Source organism: Lucilia sericata, unplaced genomic scaffold, assembly GCF_015586225.1.
Source record: "Lucilia sericata isolate MDLA Ls3-8-SP2 unplaced genomic scaffold, ASM1558622v1 Contig000608F_arrow, whole genome shotgun sequence".
Lineage (NCBI taxonomy): Eukaryota > Metazoa > Arthropoda > Insecta > Diptera > Calliphoridae > Lucilia > Lucilia sericata.
Window position 1 is genome coordinate 195,995 of NW_023994615.1, and position 23,487 is coordinate 219,481.

The 23,487-nt window shown below is 31.7% G+C and overlaps 1 protein-coding gene across 2 annotated transcripts in view; it reads left to right on the plus strand.

The window, feature by feature from the left end:
• LOC119606623 (GATA zinc finger domain-containing protein 14-like) overlaps positions 1–23,487 on the plus strand; it is a 156,457-nt gene that overhangs the window by 92,748 nt on the left and 40,222 nt on the right. The window contains exon 2 of one of the 2 annotated variants that reach the window (XM_037960192.1): positions 18,706–18,922. The exons of the other annotated variant lie outside the window; for it this stretch is intronic. Coding sequence (XP_037816120.1) covers positions 18,706–18,744 — 39 coding nt within the window. The 3' untranslated portion in view covers positions 18,745–18,922. Of the gene's footprint in view, positions 1–18,705; positions 18,923–23,487 lie in introns of those variants that run through there. 2 annotated transcript variants of the gene reach the window in all.

Consider the following 23,487-nt stretch of genomic DNA (forward strand, 5'->3'; position numbering starts at 1 on the left):
GTTGAATTGTACCATGCCTTAGATATACATACATGCATAAGCCGTTTATTGTTGAATAAAATTGTGGACATTTAAGTGAAATTTTGATGGAGGCTTTTCATAGGGGCTAGGGTCATATGAGAACCTATTATTATGGAATTCGTGAGGGTCATCAAGTCTTGTATACAACTTGGTTTTTGCAGCTTTTTGTCGAGATATGAGTATATTAAACATAATTATGAACTTAAAAGCCCTATTCGGCGGGTTCAGTTGTATGGGGGCTAGGTGAAATAATGGTCCGATGTAAACCATTTTCAATAGGCTACGATACCATAAAAGATCATGTGCCAAATTTCATTGAATTATCTCCAAAATTGCGACCTGTAGTTTGATTACAAGGATTACAAGCCCTATTGGGGGGTTCAGTTGTATGGGGGCTAGGTGAAATAATGGACCGATCTTAACCATTTTCAATAGGCTTCGTCCCTGGGACAATAGAAGATCATGTACCAAATTTCATTGAATTATCATCAAAATTGCGACCTGTAGTTTGATAACAAGGTTTACATGGACGGACGGACGGACATAGCTAAATCGACTCAGAAAATGATTCTTAGCCGATTAGTATACTTTAAGTATACTAATCGGCTATAGGACCAATATTATTGTGCGTTACAAACATCAGCACAAACCCAATATACCCTCCCCACTAAAGTGGTGTAGGGTATAAAAACTATATGTTGGTAGTTAGTTTAAACCACGGTATTTTATTCGTTGTTGGCATTTTAACGTTTTTTTTTCTTCTTATTTTTTTTTCTTTCAACTACTTTTTGTGGCAAACAGAATGTACTACAAAAGATTGAAAATCGAAAGCAAGGTCTTTTGTATGGTGTTGTTGTAGTATTTTTTTTTTCTAAACCAAAAAAAAAAATATTGAAATTAAACTAACAAGTTGTTTATGAGTTCGTTCGTTAAACAAAAATAGTAACTAAAAAAATAAAAAAAAAAAAAAAAAAATTAAAAAATAAAAGAATTAAATTTGTGGTGTTTAGTTGTGTTTGGTTTTGGTTGTTGGTGCTGGTTGTAGTGGTACGAATAACGTTTGTTTCAGTTTTTTACTCTTTTTTTAAGCAAATTAAAGACTAGTGTTGGTTGACTTTTTTAAGCTGTCACTTAAAAGAACTAATTCTTTAGGCAATATCCTGGTTTTTATTCCTCACTTATAAAGGTTTTATAACACACTTTTTCCTTACACATTCCTTTTATAAACCAGTAATAACTTTATTAAACAGCTTCCTAAAACGTTTCCAATTATTTAGTTCCATTTCTTACTTCTTTAATTCTAATACCAAATAAATCTTTAACATGTATTAAATTTTACTTTTAAATCAAACGTTTCCTTGAAAACTTTACCATTTTGTTTTACCACTCGCACGCAAACTGCTCGCTAAACGTTAAACAAAATATCATTTTAGAAAAAAAAAAAAAATGAAAACATTTATAAAATATAATACAAGTTATTATAAAATAAATGAAAACGTTTGGAAAAAATATCGTTCTGCATTTAACCACAAAGACTACAAGCACCTTTTAGTTTGGAAAAAAACTTAAACACACAAATACTGGTTTCCAAATGAGAAAGAAACGGCTGGTTTGGCCGCTGCCAATGTGTTTGCTTCAAAAATCTAATAAAAACATATGGCAACAATATCATCCATCCATCCAGCCAGCCAGCCAGCAACTAACTTAGGCCACAACTTCTTAAGACAAGTATTAAGCGATTTTTTTTTCGTCCAACTAACTTTTCTAAAACTAAGTTTAAAATGTAACCAGAGATGGAGAAATCAATACTAAGGATTAAGTAGCCTAGAAATCAGTGATATGATTCCGTTAGCTCAGAGAGTTCGTTCAGCATTACTTAGTTTATGATTAGGTCTAAACTTTGGGAGTGCAGAATAGTTATTTCTTCTCTATGTATTAGTCTATTGACTACTTTATTGACTGGTCTTTAGCTGAGTCCATATACTATTCTATATACTAGCCTATTTACTTGCCTATGAAGTGATTTATTGTCTAGTCTATATACTTGTTAATCGACTATCCTACTGAATAGTCCATTTACTAGTCTATTGACTAGTTTTTGGATTGTTGACTAGTCTATTTACTAGGCTATATAGATCACAACAGGCCTAGGTGTATATCTTCGGATTTGATGTAGTATACATCCTCCCATCAACCAACCTACTAGGCTATGAACTAGTCCCTTTACTAGCCTTTGGGCTGGTCTATTGACTTGCCTATGGACTAGTCTGTTTACTAGTCTATGGAGTAGTCTGTTTACTAGTCTATGCACTAGTCTGTTTACTAGTCTATTGACTTGTCTGTTTACTAGTTCATTGACCCGTCTTTGGAATATACTGTTGACTACTGACTGGTCTATTGACTGATCTACTGACTGGCCTACGGACTAGTCTATTGACTAATCAATATATACTATATACTAGTCTATTTATTAGCCTATGGATTGGTCTATTATTAGTCTATAGACTAGTCTATTGAGTAGTCTATGGACCAGTCTATTGACTAGTCTATGGACTAGTCTTTTTCCTATAGCTCAGAGAGTTCATTCAGCATTACTTAATTTATCATTAAGTCTAAACCTTGAGAGTACAAAATAGTAACTTCTTCTCTATGAACTAGTCTATTGACTACTTTATGACTGATCTATTGCAAAGTCCATATAATATTCTATATACTAACCTATTTACTTGCCTATGAAGTGATTTATTGACAAGTCTATAGACTTGTTTATCGATTATCCTACTGAGTAGTCCATTTACTAGTCCATTGACTGGTTTTTGGATTGTTAACAAGTCTATTTACTAGGCTATGAACTAGTATATTTACTAGCCTATGGACTGGTCTATTGACTAGTCTATGGACTAGCCTATTGAGTAGTCTATGAACTAGTCTGTTTACTAGTCTATTGGGCCGTCTATGGACTAGTCTGTTTACTAGTTTATTGACTCGTTTTTAGACTAGTCTGTTGACTAGTCTACTGACTGGTCTATTAACTGGCCTACGTATTAGTCTAGTCTATCTATATACTAGCCTATGGACTGGTCTATTGGCTAGTCTATGGACCAGTCTATTGAGTAGTCTATGGAATAGTCTACTGAATAGTCAAGGGACTAGTCAGTTTACTAGTCTATTGACTCGTCTTTTGAGAAGTCTGTTGACTAGTCTACTGACTGATCTATTGACTGGCTTACGGACTAGTCTATTGACTAATCAATATATTAGTCTATATACTAGTATATTGACCCGTCTTTGGACTAGTCTCTACTATGTACTAGTCTATGGTAATAGACTGGTACTATTTACTAATCTATGGACTGGTCTACTGTCTGGTCTATGGGCTAGTCTATTGACTAATCAATATACAAGCATATTTACTAGTCTATGGACTGGTCTATTGATTAGTCTATGGACTAGTCTATTTACTAGTCTATGGAGTAGTCTGTTTACAAGACTACTGACTCGTCTTTAGACTAGTCTGTTGACTAGTCTATGGACTGGTCTATTGACTGTTATACTGACTGGTCTATGGACTAGTCTATTGACTAATATTAGTCTATATACTAGTCTATTTACTATCCTATGATCTAGATTCTTTACTAGTTTATTGACTAGTCTAGTGACTGTCCTATTGACTAATCTATGGTCTTTAGACCAGTCTATTGAGAAGACTATTTACTAGTCTAATCACTAGTTCTTGAACTAGACTGCAGACTAGTCTGTGACTATTTTATTGGACTAGTCTTTTGACTTGTCTGTTTACTAGTTTATTGTCTGGTCTATGATCTAGTCTACGGACTGGTCTATGAACTAGTCTATTGATTAGTCTGTTTACTAGTCTATTGTCTCGTCTTAAGACTAGTGGGTTGAACTATGGGCTAGTCTATTGACTGGACTATGGACTAGTCTATTGACAGGTCTTTGGACTAGTCTATATACTGGTCTATTTATACTCGCCTGTGGACTAGTCTATTGATTAGTCGATGGACTAGTTTATCGACTAGTCTATTGAGTATACTATTTTTATTCTATTGGCTAATCTTTGGACTATTCTGTTGGCTAGTCTATGGAATAGGATATGCACTATTCTATTGATTAATCCATAAACTAACATATGTACTAGACTATTTTCTAGCCTATGGGCTAGTTTCTTAACTAGTCTATGGATTAGTTTATGACTAAACTATTGATTTGTGGATTGACTGTACTTTAGACTAGATTGTATACCGATCCTTAAGCTTCAAATACCGACCAACAATTTTAACTTCCATTTTAACAACCCTGATTCATATAGAATATTTATCATATGTATTTGTTTGCTCGTGTTACCTACATGTGTATTGGTTTCTCTTGTACTATATTTTTTTTTTTTTTGCATTTTAAAAAAGTTACTTTTAAAATTGCTTTGATTAAATTAAATGTTACTAAAATATTTTTTTTTTCTTTTAATACATATATTTTCTTGTTGTTGCTAATGGTGTTACTGGTGGCTGGCTGGCGTAGTTGTTGTGTTTTGTTTGATATTAGATGTCAGAATGTTTTTTTTTTTTGCTTTCTTGAATGTCGAAATGGTTTGGTACGTTGTTGCTGACTTGCTGCTTGATTGTCGCTTGGTTGGTTAAATTACATTTTAGGGTGTTGGCTCTATTTAACTTTTAGTCTCTTACTATATTTTATGCATAAATATTATAAAACTTGGATTAAAACAATTTGAACGTTATGCACATTTAAGGTTACTTTTCAAAAACTATACATATTCGTATGTAAAATAATGTTTGTACAATTATTACAACCAGACCAATAATTACAACAACTTTAGCTACAACAAACAACTTTAATTCGAAAGAATGTTGTTTCTTTTGCAAAGGTTGTTTGTTTATATTTAGATTAAATATGAGAAAAAAAATAGTAGAAATAATTATTAAATAAATGACATGAAATGGGGTTTGAAAAAGTGTAGATTATGAAATGGACCTGAAGTCCTTGATATCGAATAAAAATATTTAGTTTTTCGAAATTTTTGATATTTGAAGGATTTATTTCATTAGTAGAATCTGTTATAGATAAATGCAATTAAAGTTTTATATATAACATTATACCAACTATGCAGATTTAGTAAAATTACAAGACTATATATAGCGCAAAAGCTTAGAGGGAGAAATATTTGCACTCAAATTTTAAAAGTTTTATACTTCTATGGAAAACTCTTAAATGAAAGTTGTTCTAAAATATTGATATCTCAATGTTATTTTTCGATTTCATTTTCAGCAACATTTGTTCAACTATTTATAACTATAGATAACAATTGCAAATTTAACAATATTTTTCTATTGTTTAATAGATAAAAGTGAAAAATGATCAATATTTAGAAATATATGTTTTTTATTTCTCTTTCAGAGACCAGTCAATAGACTAGACCAGAGACCGGTCAATAGACTAATCAATAGACTAGTCCATACACTAGTTTACATGCTAGTTAACAGAATAGTACAGAGTGCAGTAAATAATAGCCTAGGCAATAGACTAGCCCATAGACTAGTAAATGTAGTAGTGCATAGGCTAGTCCTTAACATAGTCAAAAGAAGGATATTGCCTTGTACACAGACTAGGCCATAGAGTAGTCAACATAATGGAACAAAGACCAGTAAATGTAATAGTCGATAGACTAGTCCCTCTACTAGTCGATAGACTAGTTCATAACCAGTTAATAGACTAGTCAATAAACTAGTCTATAGACTATTCAATAAACTAGTTTATAGACTAGTCAATAAACTAGTTCATAGACTTCTTGAGCTAGTCAATAGTCTACACTTTAGTCTAGACCATAGTTTTAATTAGTCCATCGACTATTCCCTAAACTAGTCCATAGACTAATGAATAGAAAGCCACAGACAGGTCCAGGAATTAGTGCACAGACCAGTGAATATACCAGTCAGTAGACTATTTTATTGACTAGTAGACTATTTTATATAGTCTAGTCTATAGTCTAGTCTATAGTCTAGTTTATAGTCTAGTCTATAGTCTAGTCTATAGTCTAGTCTATAGTCTAGTCTATAGTCTAGTCTATAGTCTAGTCTATAGTCTAGTCTATAGTCTAGTCTATAGTCTAGTCTATAGTCTAGTCTATAGTCTAGTCTATAGTCTAGTCTATAGTCTAGTCTATAGTCTAGTCTATAGTCTAGTCTATAGTCTAGTCTATAGTCTAGTCTATAGTCTAGTCTATAGTCTAGTCTATAGTCTAGTCTATAGTCTAGTCTATAGTCTAGTCTATAGTCTAGTCTATAGTCTAGTCTATAGTCTAGTCTATAGTCTAGTCTATAGTCTAGTCTATAGTCTAGTCTATAGTCTAGTCTATAGTCTAGTCTATAGTCTAGTCTATAGTCTAGTCTATAGTCTAGTCTATAGTCTAGTCTATAGTCTAGTCTATAGTCTAGTCTATAGTCTAGTCTATAGTCTAGTCTATAGTCTAGTCTATAGTCTAGTCTATAGTCTAGTCTATAGTCTAGTCTATAGTCTAGTCTATAGTCTAGTCTATAGTCTAGTCTATAGTCTAGTCTATAGTCTAGTCTATAGTCTAGTCTAGTCTATAGTCTAGTCTATAGTCTAGTCTATAGTCTAGTCTAGTCTATAGTCTAGTCTATAGTCTAGTCTATAGTCTAGTCTATAGTCTAGTCTATAGTCTAGTCTATAGTCTAGTCTATAGTCTAGTCTATAGTCTAGTCTATAGTCTAGTCTATAGTCTAGTCTATAGTCTAGTCTATAGTCTAGTCTATAGTCTAGTCTATAGTCTAGTCTATAGTCTAGTCTATAGTCTAGTCTATAGTCTAGTCTATAGTCTAGTCTATAGTCTAGTCTATAGTCTAGTCTATAGTCTAGTCTATAATCTAGTCTATAGTCTAGTCTATAGTCTAGTCTATAGTCTAGTCTATAGTCTAGTCTATAGTCTAGTCTATAGTCTAGTCTATAGTCTAGTCTATAGTCTAGTCTATAGTCTAGTCTATAGTCTAGTCTATAGTCTAGTCTATAGTCTAGTCTATAGTCTAGTCTATAGTCTAGTCTATAGTCTAGTCTATAGTCTAGTCTATAGTCTAGTCCATAGTCTAGTCTATAGTCTAGTCTATAGTCTAGTCTATAGTCTAGTCTATAGTCTTGTCTATAGTCTGATCTATAGTCTAATCTATAGTCTAGTATATAGTCTAGTCTAGTGTGAAATTAATTATTTAGTAAAAATTTTAATTTCTGACTTTGACTAAATCGTTTTTCAAAGTTGATCAACCCACACTCCTTGAAAATACCAAAATGAAATGCATTGAATGAATGATACATACTACGACAACTGATGGTTTTACTATAACAACTGTCACTATCGTTTTATACATCCGCTTTGGAGCGTATTTAACGGTAAATCTCTCTTAAAAATTATGTGTTGCTGGCGAAGCAAAAGTTTCTTAGCAACTCATCAAATTCCAAAAGAAGAAATTGCAGCAACCAAATTGTCTGGTTGTGTGTGAATATTTATGCAATACCCAGCAGGTTTTAGAGACTGACCCAAAGATGACATTGGTGATTTAAGTGACGTCATTTTAAGGATAGTAGAAATAGGTTTTTAGTGATTTCTCTTTATATTACTTAAGTGAAGAGTGGCTTTCTCAATCTATTACTTAGGGACTCTTAACTAGCGATTATTTTCCTCTTAGTATTACTTGGAGACATTTAGGTATCGATTCACTTTCTTGAGCAATCTCGATGTCAAATGAATCCTACTAATCGGGTTAATTATTAGACATTTCCCAGAAAATACTGTCTAAAATCATGGGATTCACGAACTCCCAATAAAACTGCTGGGTATTGAAAGAGTGTGTCAATATTTCACAGCAACAATTTTGATGATTACCTGTGATTTTGTTTAAAATATTTCTTGTTGTTGCTGTTGTTTTTATTGCATAGACACCGGTAAAAATAATTAAATAAACTAGTTTTTTTGTCGTTTGTTTTATTTATTTTTTTTTTTCGACGGTAAAAATAAACGTATGAGGCAGAAAAAGAAAGCATTTCATTTTTAATTTGATTTTATGGCTTTTGTGTTTTTGCTAAGTGATCAGGGGGTAAAAGTAAAAGAAATTTTTATTTTATTTTATGCATTAAGCAATAAATTAATTAAAAATTAAAATAAATAAAAATAAAAAAACACAAACAACAAATTCTACAAACGTAAGTACAATCTACAAAATAAAAATATTGTACCAAAAAAAGTGAACTCAACTGAAATAAATGAAATTAAGTAAAAACAACCACACAGCTAGACACACTCTCATAAATGTTAAAACAAAAGAAAAAATACATTTATTGTAGAAAAATATAAATAAAATAAATAATTAAATAGGCAGACTTAAAATGAAGCGACTTAGCAACTAGTGACGAAAACAATACTTTGCACAAACATTGCGGCAAACAGAACTTTGAAAGAATGCTATTGTGTCGATGTAAAAGGTTAATGGCCAAGAGATTGATTAGCCTGTGGACTTTCCTGTTGATTAGTCTATGAACTACACTATTGAGCACATAGTTCATGGAATAGTCTGTTGACTTGTCTACTGAATAGTCTGCGGCCGAACCCATTGAACAGTTAATTTATAATAAACCATTGGCTCGACTATCGGCTATTTTACGACTATTCTATCGACTTTTTCATCGACTAGTTTATGGCCTAGTCTACCGATTAGACTATTGAATAGTTCATGGACTAGATTGTGGAATATGGACTATTGAGTAGTCTATTGACTAGCTCTTGGACTAGGATACTGACTGATCTTTGAAAGAGTCTTTCGATTTGTCTATGGAATAGTCTTTAGACTATTCTATGTACTAGTTTCTTTCCTTGTCTATGGACTACTAATTAGTCTAGTATACAGTCTAGTCTAGTCTAGTCTAGTCTAGTCTAGTCTAGTCTAGTCTAGTCTAGTCTAGTCTAGTCTAGTCTAGTCTAGTCTAGTCTAGTCTAGTCTAGTCTAGTCTAGTCTAGTCTAGTCTAATCTAGTCTAGTGTAGTCTAGTGTAGTCAAGTCTAGTCTAGTCTAGTCTAGTCTAGTCTAGTCTAGTCTAGTCTAGTCTAGTCTAGTCTAGTCTAGTCTAGTCTAGTCTAGTCTAGTCTAGTCTAGTCTAGTCTAGTCTAGTCTAGTCTAGTCTAGTCTAGTCTAGTCTAGTCTAATCTAGTCAAGTCTAGTCTAGTCTAGTCTATAGTCTGTCTAGTCTAGTCTAGTCTAGTCATAGTCTAGTCTAGAGACTATATACTAGACTAGACTAGATTATAGACTAGATTATAGACTAGACTATAGACTAGACTATAGACTAGACTAAAGACTAGACTATAGACTAGACTATAGACCTAGACTATAGACTAGACTATAGACTAGACTATAGACTAGACTATAGACTAGACTATAGAACTAGACTATAGACTAGACTATAGACTAGACTATAGACTAGACTATAGACTAGACTATAGACTAGACTATAGACTAGACTATAGACTAGACTATAGACTAGACTATAGACTAGACTATAGACCTAGACTATAGACTAGACTATAGACTAGACTATAGACTAGACTATAGACTAGGACTATAGACTAGGACTATAGACTAGACTATAGACTAGACTATAGACTAGACTATAGACTAGACTATAGACTAGACTATAGACTAGACTATAGACTAGACTATAGACTAGACTATAGACTAGACTATAGACTAGACTATAGACTAGACTATAGACTAGACTATAACTAGACTATAGACTAGACTATAGACTAGACTATAGACTAGACTATAGACTAGACTATAGACTAGACTATAGACTAGACTATAGACTAGACTATAGACTAGACTATAGACTAGACTATAGACTAGACTATAGACTAGACTATAGACTAGACTATAGACTAGACTATAGACTAGACTATAGACTAGACTATAGACTAGACTATAGACTAGACTATAGACTAGACTATAGACTAGACTATAGACTAGACTATAGACTAGACTATAGACTAGACTATAGACTAGACTATAGACTAGATATAGACTAGACTATAGACTAGACTATAGACTAGACTATAGACTAGACTATAGACTAGACTATAGACTGACTATAGACTAGACTATAGACTAGACTATAGACTAGACTATAGACTAGACTATAGACTAGACTATAGACTAGACTATAGACTAGACTATAGACTAGACTATAGACTAGACTATAGACTAGACTATAGACTAGACTATAGACTAGACTATAGACTAGACTATAGACTAGACTATAGACTAGACTATAGACTAGACTATAGACTAGACTATAGACTAGACTATAGACTAGACTATAGACTAGACTATAGACTAGACTATAGACTAGACTATAGACTAGACTATAGACTAGACTATAGACTAGACTATAGACTAGACTATAGACTAGACTATAGACTAGACTATAGACTAGACTATAGACTAGACTATAGACTAGACTATAGACTAGACTATAGACTAGACTATAGACTAGACTATAGACTAGACTATAGACTAGACTATAGACTAGACTATAGACTAGACTATAGACTAGACTATAGACTAGACTATAGACTAGACTATAGACTAGACTATAGACTAGACTATAGACTAGACTAAGACTAGACATAGACTATAGACTAGACTATAGACTAGACTATAGACTAGACTATATAGACTATAGACTAGACTATAGACTAGACTATAGACTAGACTATAGACTAGACTATAGACTAGACTATAGACTACTATAGACTAGACTATAGACTAGACTATAGACTAGACTATAGACTAGACTATAGACTAGACTATAGACTAGACTATAGACTAGACTATAGACTAGACTATAGACTAGACTATAGACTAGACTATAGACTAGACTATAGACTAGACTATAGACTAGACTATAGACTAGACTATAGACTAGACTATAGACTAGACTATAGACTAGACTATAGACTAGACTATAGACTAGACTATAGACTAGACTATAGACTAGACTATAGACTAGACTTAGACTATAGACTATAGACTAGACTATAGACTAGACTATAGACTAGACTATAGACTAGACTATAGACTAGACTATAGACTAGACTATAGACTAGACTATAGACTAGACTATAGACTAGACTATAGACTAGACTATAGACTAGACTATAGACTAGACTATAGACTAGACTATAGACTAGACTATAGACTAGACTATAGACTAGACTATAGACTAGACTATAGACTAGACTATAGACTAGACTATAGACTAGACTATAGACTAGACTATAGACTAGACTATAGACTAGACTATAGACTAGACTATAGACGACTATAGACTAGATATAGACTAGACTATAGACTAGACTATAGACTAGACTATAGACTAGACTATAGACTAGACTATAGACTAGACTATAGACTAGACTATAGACTAGACTATAGATAGACTAGACTATAGACTAGACTATAGACTAGACTATAGACTAGACTATAGACTAGACTATAGACTAGACTATAGACTAGACTATAGACTAGACTATAGACTAGACTATAGACTAGACTATAGACTAGACTATAGACTAGACTATAGACTAGACTATAGACTAGACTATAGACTAGACTATAGACTAGACTATAGACTAGACTATAGACTAGACTATAGACTAGACTATAGACTAGACTATAGACTAGACTATAGACTAGACTATAGACTAGACTATAGACTAGACTATAGACTAGACTATAGACTAGACTATAGACTAGACTATAGACTAGACTATAGACTAGACTATAGACTAGACTATAGACTAGACTATAGACTAGACTATAGACTAGACTATAGACTAGACTATAGACTAGACTATAGACTAGACTATAGACTAGACTATAGACTAGACTATAGACTAGACTATAGACTAGACTATAGACTAGACTATAGACTAGACTATAGACTAGACTATAGACTAGACTATAGACTAGACTATAGACTAGACTATAGACTAGACTATAGACTAGACTATAGACTAGACTATAGACTAGACTATAGACTAGACTATAGACTAGACTATAGACTAGACTATAGACTAGACTATAGACTAGACTATAGACTAGACTATAGACTAGACTATAGACTAGACTATAGACTAGACTATAGACTAGACTATAGACTAGACTATAGACTAGACTATAGACTAGACTATAGACTAGACTATAGACTAGACTATAGACTAGACTATAGACTAGACTATAGACTAGACTATAGACTAGACTATAGACTAGACTATAGACTAGACTATAGACTAGACTATAGACTAGACTATAGACTAGACTATAGACTAGACTATAGACTAGACTATAGACTAGACTATAGACTAGACTATAGACTAGACTATAGACTAGACTATAGACGGACTATAGACTAGACTATAGACTAGACTATAGACTAGACTATAGACTAGACTATAGACTAGACTATAGACTAGACTATAGACTAGACTATAGACTAGACTATAGACTAGACTATAGACTAGACTATAGACTAGACTATAGACTAGACTATAGACTAGACTATAGACTAGACTATAGACTAGACTATAGACTAGACTATAGACTAGACTATAGACTAGACTATAGACTAGACTATAGACTAGACTATAGACTAGACTAGACTAGACTATAGACTAGACTATAGACTAGACTATAGACTAGACTATAGACTAGACTATAGACTAGACTATAGACTAGACTATAGACTAGACTATAGACTAGACTATAGACTAGATAGACACTATAGACTAGACTATAGACTAGACTATAGACTAGACTATAGACTAGACGATAGACTATAGATAGACTAGACTATAGACTAGACTATAGACTAGACTATAGATAGACTATAGACTAGACTATAGACCTAGGGGGACTAGACTATAGACTAGACTAGACTAGACTATAGACTAGACATAGACTAGACTATAGACAAGACTATAGACTAGACTATAGACTAGACTATAGACTAGACTTATAGACTAGACTATTAGACTAGACTATAGACAAGACTATAGACTAGACTATAGACTAGACTAGATTATAGACTAGACTATAGACTAGACTATAGACTAGACTATAAACTAGACTATAGACTAGTCTAGTCTATTCTACTCTAGTCCGGAAATGTTCTACTATCTGTTAATTTTGCAATAATAATATATACTTTTACATACTGTCTAAAATATAGTAAGGAAAATAATGATAAAAGTACTAAAGAATAAACAATAACAGCAAAAATATTAGAGTGCAAAATTAAAGTTTGTTGTTATTGTGAATTTAGAAATGTAGAAGAAAAAAATAAAAGTTAAATGAAAAAAAATATATATTATATGATGATGAGCAAAAACAAAATATAAAACAAAACAAACTGAAATAAGAAATTTAGAAAAAAATCAAAGCACTTTTGCTCTCTTTTTCTCCAATTCTGTAAATCTCTTTTAGAATTTGAGTTAAAAGCAAAGATAAATTCTTATAACAGAAGAAAAAGCTAAAAGTTTGAGTGAGTTTGGGGCAGACAAAAATACTCATTCATACAAAAAGCTTTTGTTTTGCAGAAAACTTAAACAACTTTTAAAATTGTAATTGAGTGAGATAAAGCTTTGTAAAATAACAACAAACACACATTAAGTGGTATTGTATTTTGACAAAATGTGAAGGTAGTTGTTGTTGTTGCTGCTGTATTTTGCAAACAAATATCGATGAAATAGATAGAAAAACAAAGTAAGAAAAAAAGCTACAAGTTGTAGCCACATTGCTGGTGGTGGTGGTGATGGCGGAGGGGTTATTTTAGACAACTTTTGCTCCCTGCCGATAGAAAATGGAATGACTGCCTGAGTTATAGACTAGAGGGGGTTGCTTGTCTACTTGGAGGAGCCCACTAAGCCACGTTGAACGGCAGTGGTGCCAGGGGAGCAGAGGGGTAGGCCAGATGAGGAGGTAATTGTGTTGTACGTATGCTGACTGACTGGCATGCCATGCCATCATGGTATGCATTGCACTCAATTAATGTTTAGACTCGTGCAATTTTGATCACCTTTTACACCAGTCGTTCAACGAATGTGACCGCGTATAACAGTGTCTTTTTCACTTATAACGGGATAGCAAACAATACAAACATATAGAAAAAACACTCTCTTTTCGACCAAATAAAAATATCTGAAATATTATTTTTTTCTTAACGGTGGTTTTTCCTGCTGGTTCTCTCTCTATATATTGTTGCTTCTTCAATTAACATTTTGGTTAAACCAACTAAACTTTTGTGTGAGCAAAAAATTCTATAACAAAACACAATACGAAACGTTTGTAAAATTTTGTAAAAAGAACAAAGTTTTTTCTAGAATCAAATTAAATAAAAATATTAAACTTTACTCTTCAACAAATTTAGTGTTTTTTATCAAATTAAAATTTCTAGTAAAAAAAAAGTTAAACGAGAAAGTATTTCAACTCATTAAAATATACATTTTCAATATTGAGTCATCATAGATTTTTGTGTTTGTTGTTTAGTTTTATTTTAAACCAAATTCTTTTATTAAACAAATAAATACCACCAGCATCATTTAATAATATTTAAATGTTAATATTTAAATAAATACAGTTTGTTTTTTTACCATAAAAAGCTAAATATTTAATAAAAAAAACTTCATTTTTTTAATGGCCTTGATATATATTTTTTCGCAAAACTAAATAATCATTTGAAAATTTAGAAAAAAAACTGCAGTTAAAAATTTAACAATTTGTTTATTTATATATTTTTTTTTTTTTTGATAAAACATATGTTTGCTTTTGTAAAGAGAAAAAAATATACAGTGAACTACATAAGTGTTCATAGTTAACTACATATCTTTACTACACATGACCAGCAGATGTTAATGTTTTTAAAACAAAATTTGTAAAATTTGATTAAATACTAATTAACCTGTTTTATTTGGTGTGTAATTAAACTAAACAAATTTTGAAAATTTCAACAAGTTTTTCTATTGGAGAAAAGTAATTAGCAATTTTAAAGTGTTTGTTTTGCATGTTTTTTAAAAGTTAATTCTTTTTGATTTCGTTTTGTAAATTTTATTTTTTTTTGCAACAAAAGTAATCTTGTTAAACGTTCATATGAAATTGGAAAATAATTTAGAATCGAATAATGCAAAGGTGAGTTTTTTTTTCATTGAATTTAGTTTGTCTAATAATAGTCTATGCTAATCTATAGTGTAGTGTAGTCTAGTCTATTGTGTTATTTATAGTCTACTCTATAGTCTAGTCTATAGTCTAGTCTATAGTCTAAGTCTAGTCAGTCTAGTCTATAGTCTAGTCTATAGTCTAGTCTATAGTCTAGTCTATAGTCTAGTCTATAGTCTAGTCTATAGTCTAGTCTATAGTCTAGTCTATAGTCTAGTCTAGTCTAGAGTCTAGTCTATAGTCTAGTCTATAGTCTAGTCTATAGTCTAGTCTATAGGCTAGTCTTATAGTCTAAGTCTATAGTCTAGTCCTATAGTCCTAGTCTAATAGTCTAGTCCTATAGTCTAGTCTATGTCTAGTCTATAGTCCTAGTTCTATAGTCTAGTCTATAGTCTAGTCTAATATTCTAGTCTATAGGCCTAGTCTACTAGTCTAGTCTATAGTCTAGTCTATAGTCTAGTATATAGTCATCTAGAGTCTAGTCTATAGTCTAGTCTATAGTCTAGTCTATAGTCCTAGAGTCCTATAGTCGAGTCTATAGTCTAGTCTATAGTCTAGTCTATAGTCTATCTTATCTGTCTATAGTCTAGTCTAATAGTCCTAGTCTAATAGTCCTAGTCTATAGTCTAGTCTATAGTCTAGTCTAATAGTCCTAGTCCTAGTAAGTAGTCTATAGTCTAGTCTATAGTCTAGTCTATAGTCTAGTCATTATGGCTAGTCTATAGTCTGTCTATAGTCTAGTCTATAGTCCTAGTCTATAGTCTAGTCGATAGTCTAGTCCTATAGTCTAGTCTATAGTCTAGTCCTATAGTCTAGTCCTATAGTCTAGTCTATAGTCTATAGTCAGTCTATAGTCTAGTCTATAGTCTAGTCTATAGTCTAGTCTATAGTCTAGTCTATAGTCTAGTCTATCGTCTAGTCTATAGTCAGTCTATAGTCTAGTCTAGTCTAGTCTATAGTCTAGTCTATAGTCTAGTCTATAGTCTAGTCTATAGTCTAGGTCTATAGTCTAGTCTATAGTCTAGTCTATAGTCTAGTCTATAGTCTAGTCTATAGTCTAGTCTATAGTCTAGTCTATAGTCTAGTCTATAGTCTAGTCTATAGTCTAGTCTATAGTCTAGTCTATAGTCTAGTCTATAGTCTAGTCTATAGTCTAGTCTATAGTCTAGTCTATAGTCTAGTCTATAGTCTAGTCTATAGTCTAGTCTATAGTCTAGTCTATAGTCTAGTCTATAGTCTAGTCTATAGTCTAGTCTATAGTCAAGTCTATAGTCTAGTCATAGTCTAGTCTATAGTCTAGTCTATAGTCTAGTCTATAGTCTAGTCTATAGTCTAGTCTATAGTCTAGTCTATAGTCTAGTCTATAGTCTAGTCTAGTCAGTCTAGTTCTAGTTATAGTCAAGTCTATAGTTAGTCTATAGTCAAGCTATATTAGTTATAGTTAGTCTATAAGTCTAGTCTAAGTCAGTCTATAGTCTAGTCTATAGTTTAGTCTATAGTCTAGTCTATAGTCAGTCTATTAGTCTAGTTATAGTCAGTCTTATAGTCTAGTCTATAGTATAGCATAGTCTAGTCTATAGTCTAGTCTATAGTCTAGTCTATAGTTCTAGTCTATAGTCTAGTCTATAGTCTAGTCTATAGTCTAGTCTATAGTCTAGTCTATAGTCTAGTCTATAGTCTAGTCTATAGTCTAGGTCTATAGTCTAGTCTATTATTCTAGTCTAGGTCTAGTCTAGTCTAGTCTATAGTCTAGTCTATTTCTTAGTCTATAGTCTAGTCTATAGTCTAGTCTATAGTCTAGTCTATAGTCTAGTCTATAGTCTATGTCTATAGTCTAGTCTATAGTCTAGTCTATAGTCTAGTCTATAGTCTAGTTATCAGTCTAGTCTATAGTCTAGGTCTTATAGTCTAGTCTATAGTCTAGTCTATAGTCTAGTCTATAGTCTAGTCTATAGTCTAGTCTATAGTCTAGTCTATAGTCTAGTCTATAGTCTAGTCTATAGTCTAGTCTATAGTCTAGTCTATAGTCTAGTCTATAGTCTAGTCTATAGTCTAGTCTATATTCTAGTCTATAGTCTAGTCTATAGTCTAGAATATAGTCTAGTCTATAGTCTAGTCTATAGTCTAGTCTATAGTCTAGTCTATAGTCTAGTCTATAGTCTAGTCTACAGTCTAGTCTATAGTCTAGTCTATAGTCTGGTCTATAGTCTAGTCTATAGTCTGGTCTATAGTCTAGTCCATTGTCTAGTCTATAGTCTAGTCTATAGTCTAGTCTATAGTCTAGTCTATAGTCTAGTCTATAGTCTAGTCTATAGTCTAGTCTATAGTCTAGTCTATAGTCTAGTCTATAGTCTAGTCTATAGTCTAGTCTATAGTCTAGTCTATAGTCTAGTCTATAGTCTAGTATATAGTCTAGTCTATAGTCTAGTCTATAGTCTAGTCTGTAGTCTAGTCTATAGTCTAGTCTATAGTCTAGTCTATAGTCTAGTCTATAGTCTAGTCTATAGTCTAGTCTATAGTCTAGTCTATAGTCTAGTCTATAGTCTAGTCTATAGTCTAGTCTATAGTCTAGTCTATAGTCTAGTCTATAGTCTAGTCTATAGTCTAGTCTATAGTCTAGTCTATAGTCTAGACTATAGTCTAGTCTATAGTCTAGTCTATAGTCTAGTCTATAGTCTAGTCTATAGTCTAGTCTATAGTCTAGTCTATAGTCTAGTCTATAGTCTAGTCTATACTCTAGTCTATAGTCTAGTCTATAGTCTAGTCTATACTCTAGTCTATAGTATAGTCTATATTCTAGTCTATGGTCTAGTCTATAGTCTAGACTATAGTCTAGTCTATAGTCTAGTCTATAGTCTAGTCTATAGTCTAGTCTATACTCTAGTCTATAGTATAGTCTATATTCTAGTCTATGGTCTACTCTATAGTCTAGACTATAGTCTAGTCTATAGTCTAGTCTATAGTCTAGTCTATAGTCTAGTCTATAGTCTAGTCTATTGTCTAGTCTATAGTCTAGTCTACAGTCTAGTCTATAGTCTAGTCTATAGTCTAGTCTATAGTGTAGTCTATAGTATCGTCTATAATATAGTCTATAGTCTGATCTATAGCCTAGTCTATAGCCTAGTCTATAGTCTAGCCTATAGTCTAGTGTTTAGTCTATAGTCTAGTCTATAGTGGGTGGACTGTATATAGTGCGTGTCGCATTTAGAAAGATAATTAATAGAGTAAGAAACATAACCAACCATAACAACCAATTTATGTAAAACATATTAACCAAAATTGCGGCATACTTTATACTTTTTTGTTAAAAATTTACTATGCTAACATTAATATATCTGAAATTTTAATAATTTGTTTCTTCTTTATTTTCTTTGCAGGTATGTTTTAATTTAATTAAATGCAATTATATCACCTAAAAGTAAGTATGATTTGTTTTATGTGAGAAACCGTATTTTTTCATCATGTGCGTATAAGTATTTTCAATTGCGATAATAACACTCATACGCAGTGTGGTTAGATATCCCTTTATATTTAACTGAATTTAAAGAATAACAATAAGCATTAAGCCAAAATATTCACGCTCATCTTATGGATAAATTGAAAAAATTAACATTACCATAAAAAATTGTAGAATACAAAATGATTAAAATAATTGTATTTTATCTAACTTATTTTTAACGTTTTATAAAGTTACAAAGTCTTTTATACCAGAAACAATCTGTTGAATTTATTTAGCTGACTTTGTATGTTCTACACATGTAAATATTTTAGCATCTTATTATTAACCTGCCAAAATACAAAGTTAATTTCTTATTTATGTTTTCATTTATTAAACATTATTACCTTGTTAAGATTCCTTCTAAAGGTTAACATATACATATTTAATCTTTATGCTTAAATGATTTATCATTGACATCCGTAGACATTGTAAGTCTATGGATATTTTTACATTTATCGCTTGACATTTGCTAGTCTTCATTTAGAAGAAAAAAAAAAGAAAGAATTTAAGAAAATAAAGCAATTTATCTAAAAAACCCACTCAAAATAGAGTAATACACACATACATACATATGTATATGTTCTAATCATACTTGCTGTTTCTGTCCTGTAGATGTTATTAATTAAATGGACATAAATATATAATAAACATACATGTAAATATATTTCAACATTCATTTTGATCTTTGACATATGTAAACATATATTTATATTGCTGTACACGTGTATTTAATCATTAAAGGAGAAAGAACATCGAAGAATGCGACACATTAGTGGAGATCCGCATAATAGTTTTGGCTAAAAAAAAAAATATATAGACTATAGACTAGACTATAAGCTAGACTATAGACTAGACTATAGACTAGACTATAGACTAGACTATAGACTAGACTAGACTATAGACTAGACTATAGACTAGACTATAGACTAGACTATAGACTAGACTATAGACTAGACTATAGACTAGACTATAGACTAGACTATAGACTAGACTATAGACTAGACTATAGACTAGACTATAGACTAGACTATAGACTAGACTATAGACTAGACGATAGACTAGACTATAGACTAGACCAGGGGTCGGCAAACTACGGCTCGCGAGCCAAATGCGGCTCTTTGGATGTGGAGCTATGGCTCTTTAGTTTCATACACATATTTTATTTATTTTGTAAAAGAAATATTTATATATTTTAAAATCTTTCCGAATCGATTAACGAGCAGTGTATTAAAACTAACAAAACAATTCGCAAACGTTTCTATAATATACACAACTTTTTAACTTAACTTAATCGTTCTGTACATGAGCGAAACAAAAACATATACTTTTTGAGTGAAAAAGAAAGAAAACAACACAATTAGTTATTAGCTCATTTCCTTCTATTTGCCCTTACAACACACATTTGAGAGTAAATCCTCATTGAGCCATTTGGAATTTGTATTAGATCTCTAGAAACGCAAAGTTTAAAAGCAAGTTGGAAGAGTTAGGTAAAAAGTCAACTAACAAATGAAAATTTAGAGTCATTTTTGAAACTTTAAACAACAAGTTATGATCCAAACTTTCTAAAGCCATACAAACCTATCACTCCCATTGAATTTGTTCCATGTACAAGTTAATATTGTAAGAAAATGTTGGATTCTTTAAAGTGTTAATTAAAATCAAATGGGGTATCATATCAGCGCTCCTATGAAGTGCCATTAAATAAGATGTAAAACATGATCATACATTCCGAAATTTTCGTGTTTTTCGAATTAAAACATATTTTTTGGAAATTTAAGATATAGTAATTAATTAATAATGTGGAGAGTTTGTATACAGTTTAATACTAAAAACTTGGTCTATTTGAAGATTTTAATCTTTTTTAAAGAATTTTATATTTTTTGCACGCTTTCTATAAAAAGGTGCCAAAAAATATAAAATTTTTAATTTTTTTTATTTTTTTTAATTTTTCCATGTTTTAATGACAGTGATCTATGAAAGATTGATATATTTTTGACATAAAATTTTTGGCTATAAATAAATAAGGGATCAGAAAGTATTATGGACCCATCCTTACAAAATTTGGTAATGAGATTTTCGATCCTATAAAACTTGAATTGAATTTCATCACTATACTTGTATTTTAGGCTGTTGTATTTCATAACTTCATTTTCGAAAGTGCAATCTAAGAGCGATAGGGTCATTTTCTAATGGGGATCTAGTATGGGATATGATCAATTATGAGCCGATCATCACCAAATTTGGTAAAGTGATTTTTATTCCTGTTTGTGTTAAATTTCGTCATAATACTGCTATTATTAAGCCAGTTATGAGTGTTAAAATAAAATTAAGAAGATAGATTTTTTGTTCTTATACAACTTGTTTATGTCGAATTTCGTCGCTATACTGCTACTGTTAAGTCAATTATGATCGTTAGAGTAATTTTCTTAAAGGGGCCTTATATTGGTATTGGTCAATTATGTTTCGATGTCCGCAATACATCATATCAAAAAACTTATGCAAAATTTTATCTCGATTGCTGCCTAATTAATATTCATAACTATGACACTTTATACTGTGTTATGGCAGATTCCTTTAAATGATATCACTATCGCCCCACTCTAATAAACTTTTATATCTTTATATAACAAGTGTTAAAAACGCATTTGAATGACCCTCAAAAATTCAAAAAGTATTTTTAGTCAAAAATCTATAAGAAAGATTCCTTGCAGAATTGTCTTGCAGATAATTAAACAAAAATATGTTTTTGAAGTGAATTCATAACGTATTTGTAATGTTTTAATAAACAAAAATTTTGTGGCTCTTTTAAAACCCATGTTTTGTAAACTGTAAATTTTGGCTCTTCCGACTCAAAAGTTTGCCGACCCCTGGACTAGACTACTAGACTATAGACTATAGACTAGACTATAGACTAGACTATAGACTAGACTATAGACTAGACTATAGACTAGACTATAGACTAGACTATAGACTAGACTATAGACTAGACTATAGACTAGACTATAGACTAGACTATAGACTAGACTATAGACTAGACTATAGACTAGACTATAGACTAGACTATAGACTAGACTATAGACTAGACTATAGACTAGACTATAGACTAGACTATAGACTAGACTATAGACTAGACTATAGACTAGACTATAGACTAGACTATAGACTAGACTATAGACTAGACTATAGACTAGACTATAGACTAGACTATAGACTAGACTATAGACTAGACTATAGACTAGACTATAGACTAGACTATAGACTAGACTATAGACTAGACTATAGACTAGACTATAGACTAGACTATAGACTAGACTATAGATTAGACTATAGACTAGACTATAGACTAGACTATAGACTAGACTATAGACTAGACTATAGACTAGACTATAGACTAGACTATAGACTAGACTATAGACTAGACTATAGACTAGACTAGACTAGACTATAGACCAGACTATAGACTAGAATATAGACAGACTATAGACTAGACTATAGACCAGACTATAGACTAGACTATAGACTAGACTATAGACTAGACTATAGACTAGACTATAGACTAGACTATAGACTAGACTATAGACTAGACTATAGACTAGACTATAGACTAGACTATAGACTAGACTATAGATTAGACTATAGACTAGACTATAGACTAGACTATAGACTAGGCTATAGACTAGACTATAGACTAGACTATAGACTAGACTATAGACTAGACTATAGACTAGACTATAGACTAGACTATAGACTAGACTATAGACTAGACTATAGACTAGACTATAGACTAGACTATAGACTAGACTATAGACTAGACTATAGACTAGACTATAGACTAGACTATAGACTAGACTATAGACTAGACTATAGACTAGACTATAGACTAGACTATAGACTAGACTATAGACTAGACTATAGACTAGACTATAGACTAGACTATAGACTAGACTATAGACTAGACTATAGACTAGACTATAGACTAGACTATAGACTAGACTATAGACTAGACTATACTATAGACTAGACTATAGACTAGACTATAGACTAGACTATAGACTAGACTATAGACTAGACTATAGACTAGACTATAGACTAGACTATAGACTAGACTATAGACTAGACTATAGACTAGACTATAGACTAGACTATAGACTAGACTATAGACTAGACTATAGACTAGACTATAGACTAGACTATAGACTAGACTAGACTAGACTATAGACTAGACTATAGACTAGACTATAGACTAGACTATAGACTAGACTATAGACTAGACTATAGACTAGACTATAGACTAGACTATAGACTAGACTATAGACTAGACTATAGACTAGACTATAGACTAGACTATAGACTAGACTATAGACTAGACTATAGACTAGACTATAGACTAGACTATAGACTAGACTAGACTATAGACTAGACTATAGACTAGACTATAGACTAGACTATAGACTAGACTATAGACTAGACTATAGACTAGACTATAGACTAGACTATAGACTAGACTATAGACTAGACTATAGACTAGACTATAGACTAGACTATAGACTAGACTATAGACTAGACTATAGACTAGACTATAGACTAGACTATAGACTAGACTAGACTAGACTATAGACTAGACTATAGACTAGACTATAGACTAGACTATAGACTAGAC